General features: G+C 37.5%; 1 protein-coding gene across 1 annotated transcript in view; it reads left to right on the forward strand.

Moving 5' to 3' along the window:
• FYB2 (FYN binding protein 2) overlaps positions 1–1532 on the forward strand; it is a 43393-nt gene extending 41861 nt beyond the window's left edge. The window contains exons 18-19 of the mRNA XM_056844766.1: positions 840–999; positions 1495–1532. Coding sequence (XP_056700744.1) covers positions 840–999; positions 1495–1532 — 198 coding nt within the window. The remainder of the gene's footprint in view (positions 1–839; positions 1000–1494) is intronic.
• The last annotated feature ends 4468 nt before the right edge of the window (positions 1533–6000 follow it).

Raw genomic sequence — 6000 nt, forward strand, 5'->3', positions numbered from 1 at the left:
CTCTGGAAGTGTTCATATGATCTTTGTAACTGAGGATCAGGATTTAAAGCAGGGGTAGCCAACCTTTTCTTTAACGAGAACTACTTCTGAAGTAACAAAAAATACCCCAAGCTATCAGTTAAAGTGCACAGAGAGAAATTCTATGAAATAAAATCTTTTTAAAAAAACCTAGCGCAGATCTTTTTTACAATATTTTCTTGGATCTTCTAAGGGATGCATGAAGTACTATGTAGCTCATGAGCTATTTGTTGGAGACCCAGGTTTAAAGAGACCTGGAGGTCATGGCAGTTTTCCTTTTAAATGTTTCATATAGTTTTGAAATGATTAATTTGCTTTTTAAACGAGTGTTGGATGGCTTTGGGAAAGATTAAAAATAAACTCTGGAATTGCTGCCTGTTAAAGGTCATAACCACTCCCCCCCCCCAAGTTATTTAAAACCGGACTGAAATTTATATTTTATTGCATGTGCTACTGTATTTTAAAATACTGTGGAAATAACATGGAGAGGCTATTATATGCTTGCTGACCATAACAGCAACTAGGTAGTTCAAGGTCAAGATTTAAACTGGGATTCAAAGAATCGCACAGCTACTTCTGCATGCCCAAAGGAAGCTTTGTTTCTCAAACAGTAGCATTTTCACCATTAAAATGTGGCATCCTACTTCTGGAAGAGACTTTCCGAAGCAGTGTGAAAAAGCTTAGGGTCCAGTTAAAAACAAAACCAAAAAAAACTCCACTGGGCCCATCATCTTCAACCTTGCTAAATCAGCTTTTTGTATATCTGTTTTATTTTTGCTTTATTTTTGGTCTCTCTCTCTCTCTCTCTCTCTCTCTCTCAGTATACGAAAGAAATCACAGTAATAAACACTGCAGTTGCTCACTGTTCAAATACTTTAACCAAAAGAAAACTCGATTTACGGATTACGGCTGGAGAACTACTTGAAGTCATTGATATTGCTAAAGGGAACCAGTTAATTTGTCGAAATTCCGAAGGCGTGTGTAAGTCTCTGGGCATTGTCGAATTAAAGATGCATGGGTGGAGCAGAAGCAAAGGGTGACAGGGAAGTGGCAAACTCAAAATATTGCAGTTACTGCAAAGTGGCCTCTTTAAATGTATTTCTTGGAAGCAGGGTATAAACCAAACAACTACTTTGAGCTGGAAGGGAAAGACCAAGTGCCTCAATAAATCCAGAATAGAAAGAAAATGTTTTGGCTTAAATTCTGGGCCCCTCAACCACTTCTTTGTTGTTACCTACTTAAAATGTTTTAAATACATAAATAAATAAATACTTTACTTCCAGAAGCCTGAATTCTGTCACCCACAAATGGGCTGTGCATAGTGCACTGTCATTTGCGTGTATCTTCCGATGCAACTTTGGAAAAAACAGACGACCTATTTTTGAAAATTCTTACTAGTTATAAGGCATATATAAAGTTTAATCTCTAAATTTCTAGGAAATCCATGTAAACAACTAATTATTTTTTTCATTCTAGATGGATATGTGCCATTAGAACACTTGAATTTCAGGTAAATTTTACAGAATGTGTTTGTGATCAGAAATTCATAGCACCTATTACATGAACATTTTGCTAAATCAAAGTAACACTTTATTGATTTGGGGAATTGTAGTGACGTTGACTGTGAGACGTCAATAATTTTAGGCATGATGAGGCCATCCAAATGTGGAATTGTAATCCTCGCATCTTCTCTCCTTTTGTGGTTCCCCCACCTACTGTATGGTAAGGTTCACTGTATGAAAAGACAAAGATGGGCCCAGTTCAGGAGTAGTGGAAGATGCAGATGACAGGTTGGTACCCTTGGCTACATGAATGCCATGTTTGCACTAGGAGATGCTTCAGTTGCTGCGCTAGGGGAATAGCATCTCTCTTTCTAGATGGTTTATGGTTACTTGAGTGTACACTTTTGCAGATGTCATGCAGTTAGTCTGAACTTCTGGATGTAGTATAAAACCAGACCATATCAATGCATGATGCGTTGGGTAAATATGTTTTGTGTGTTCTCTCCTGAAACAGTCATTAATGCTTTATGCCTGAAGCACAGTCCATGTCTACGTGGGACTTCGTAGGAAAAGACTCTGAAAATAAGCAACAATAAGAAGCTTCTTGATGTGCAATAGGACTCAGTGATAGCATTTAGGCTGCTGTTAAATGCTATGTGAAGTTTGAATTCTTCAGTAGCTCAACTGCCTCTTGCTTGAATGACCATTTACTAAGGAACTGAGCTCAAGTGCTTTTAAATATTACCAGTTCTTCAAATGTGTACTACGTTATACGCAGCTTGATAAATTCTAGATAGAGGCTAGGATCTAACTCATGTACATGGCTAAAGTTTTGCATGCACAGAGAACTCAACACGATGTTTTTGCCAACCACAGCTCTTCATGTACGTCATGCTGTACTGAGTGGTCCCCTGAACTTTTCTGGGTTTGGGTGGCTGCTACCATGAGGGAAAACCAAAAAACCATGAGGGAACTTGTGAAAACCATTTTGTAGTTCTCTGTATCATTGCCTCACATTTTATGTGTACAGGGATTTGTCTTGTTGATGTAACACTGAGTATTTAAACACAAATGTATGTTAAGTCTGCACAAATCATTGTATATATCAGAAGTCCTGTGGTAAATTTGAGACTTCTTTTAAATGCAGATGCAAATAGAATTATGAAGTGGCATTTAATAATTTTTCAAGACTCTAGAGCTGAATGTATATTCTGAATATAAATCAGTAGGTCAGCATTATTCAAAGCACGTCTCCTGGTTTGCCTTTTTGTCTTATGTATCTAGTTTTAAAAAATCATGAAGGATTCTGAATGTAGTTCTGGTCAAATTCAAAGGAGGTTAATAGTAAAGAACAGGCCTATAATGTAGAAGCCGGTGAGAGAATGGTTTTCTCCAGACATTAAGATTTGTACCTCAGTTTTGAGACACACATGATAGATCTTGCGGAGACCACATGCACAATGATGATCCGAGCCCATTGTGGAAGTCTCATATGATCTCTTTATCACTGAAAAAATGCAGTAAAACCAGTGCATTGGAAAAAACCCAAGAACTACCTTTCCCAAAGATGATAAGCGCAAGTATCTGTTACATTAACAGTTAGGACCAAATACGAAAGTTAATTAATCATTATTAGAAAATATTATTTCCTAAGGAAAATTTTGCCTCAGATATCAAATATAGCATAGAGAAAGTCAATAAAAATAATTCTGAACAAATATTTGACTTGTGTTTTGACACCTGATATACATGTATTTCTGTTACTGGTCCATTATGTGGCTAGTTATGCATGTTGATTTACACGCTTGCTTTCAAAAGCATTTAGCCATGCAAAAGCTTTGTGAAGTTGCTAGTACCATTAATGATCCTTTATGACCTCATGAAGAAATAAATATAATACAGAACTACTTAATGATTAATGAGAAGAAATGTGAATTTGTATCCAATCAACTACTGCTTTATATAGATGCTCCAACTTTCCTTATTTTTTTTTCTAATGGAATGCTCTCATTAACGATGAGTAATTCAAAATTTTCCTTGAAGGTGGTGTCAAACTGGCAATTTTGCTGTATCGCTGACATTTTAAAAAAATTACAAAGTCCAGTACATTAGTGTTTTTAACAGGAATGCTGGGAAAGAGACACAATTATGCCGTAGAATGAAATCTCTGTTGCCTTGTGTTGTCCTCCTTTTCAACTCATGTTCTGAGTGTGTGCGACTTGGATTTGGGCACTGTAGGGTTATAGCTAACATAACTGTGCACCCATGTGAATTATTAACATTTTTGCTATTTAAAGTCAGTTCCCTGGAAACTCGCACTTCATCTTTTAGCACTGCCTGTAGCTTACAACCCTGCCTCCATACCCTTGAAACTCGAAACCATGCTTCCATGTGTGTTTGTGAAAATGTTTAAAAAGTAAGATCATACTGGTAGCCTTAGCATTTGAAATGTTGTAAGGTTATCTGTTTATTTTTGCTAATAAAACAACCAGCACATACAGTGTCAAATAAACATTTTCAACACAAATAGGTAAGTTACATTCTGGTTTGCAGTTATTTAGCCTTCACTTTATGCATAAGAACAATTTAAAGGGAGGAGCGAAGTTTACTTTTTCCAGATGCTGCTGATGCAAATAAAACAGGGATTACTTAAAAATAGTCCTGTGTTGCCTTTCTATAAACCTAAAATTGAAGTTTAATCTGAAAGCATTTTTATAAAGTGGTCTGTAAAACATTGTATCTCACCTCCACTCGCTAGCACAGTAATTTACATAACGTAGCTCCATTATTAAATAACAGGAAATACAAGATACAGTCTTCTCAAGCTTTTCCAGGGCCTATGCGAGTGACACTGTTACTCCAAGTTACAGTAGTTTTCAAGGTCATAGCTGTGATCATGTGGCTTTCAGCTTTGTTTTGCACACGAAAGAAAAATACTGCTAGATTTACAAAACATCCATTATGTGAAAAACAATACAAAGTGACTTCACTTTCAGCAACAAGAATAAATACTAGTGTGTTTATGGTAACTGTGTCAGAACTTTGGGAGATGAGGATAAACAAACTACATTCAACTGCTGAAGAAAAAAAATGCATAGTGGAACGAACATGAGGAGTCTTCGAATAAATACATGACATAAACAAGTTTGATTAAGTAAGGCAGTTCCAGCAGAAGATTCAAGGCATTTGAGAATCAAGCACTGGTGTCACAAAACAGCAAAAGAGTAGAATAATTTAGCTGATGACCAGGTTCCTTGTCCATTACACTTGTACATAAAGAAATATTGCTGTCTAAATGCATAGAAAGCTACATTTACTAGTAGTTCCAATGGCTGCTTTTTCAGTTACCTTAACTTTCCATAAGAATGACATACTTCAATTAGAGCACGGCTTATGGACAACCCTAGCTACAGATTAAAACCTGTCTACACAGCTGCAGCTTGTTTTTGGATTTGTATCCAAAGCAGCTCTCACCTCTGAAGAGGCAATGCACCTCTTCATCTGAGGAGCGGCTTGCATTTTCTGACATGGGAGCGGATATTTTAAAAAATGCCAAAGAGAAGTCTAAGAGCATTCAGCACCCCCTTATTTCTAAGTATGCTGTCTGTTTGTCTCATTCTACAATGTGATCCAGCACTGCTGTGTACATATGGGGTTCTTCTACCCACACAGTGTTTGAGTGCAAAGGGCAGTGCCTATGGAACTGCTGTCTTATGAAATGAGCGGGGTATATGCTGCACAAGCGCTGACTCAGCCATGCAGCACGGACATAGTTCTGAATCAGAACACACTGTTTTTAATAGACGTGTGAAAGCTCTGGATCATGACAACAGGAAACAATTATTGATGAAATACTAGGGAATTAAACCAAGCCCCAAAGCAACCACATACTACTTTGGCATAGGGCTGGGAAAAGAAGAGGGATAGAAGGCAGAAGTAAATTTTAGCTGGAAAAATGCAGGATGACTTGAAAAATGCAGTTGCAAGGGTGCCCTTGATAACAACCTCGGCCTGCGGCATTAGCCATCCATCAAAGGCAAGTTTTTGTTCCGTGCAAATGTAAACGTTCAGGCAGTGTAAGAACCTAGCAAGCCCTTCAAATTTTGCAGAGGTTTCCTGTCTATGGGTTACTGACTGCTGCATGGGAGTTGTGGAATTAATGAAAATAAAGCATTTGTGACTTTGAGCAGCTGATGCAAACTGAAGGCACAATTTTGGTTTCTCTATCTAGCGCAGGCCAGGCTTTTTCTTGAATCAATATACCACCACTGATATGAGCAACAAATTGTCACTAAGCTACAGCTGTAAATTAAATTACATCAACCTGTAACAGAACTGCCAACGAAACATACTGCGATTCTACTACAGATGCACCAATGGCCAGTAGAAAATGGTAATGTTTTTCTTCCAGTGGCAGGATCCCTGTTTGAAACCTAGTTAAAGACCTACAAGATCACATTAGGAGCCATAATGAATGCTT

Source organism: Euleptes europaea, chromosome 2 (assembly GCF_029931775.1).
Source record: "Euleptes europaea isolate rEulEur1 chromosome 2, rEulEur1.hap1, whole genome shotgun sequence".
Classification (NCBI taxonomy): Eukaryota; Metazoa; Chordata; class Lepidosauria; order Squamata; family Sphaerodactylidae; genus Euleptes; species Euleptes europaea.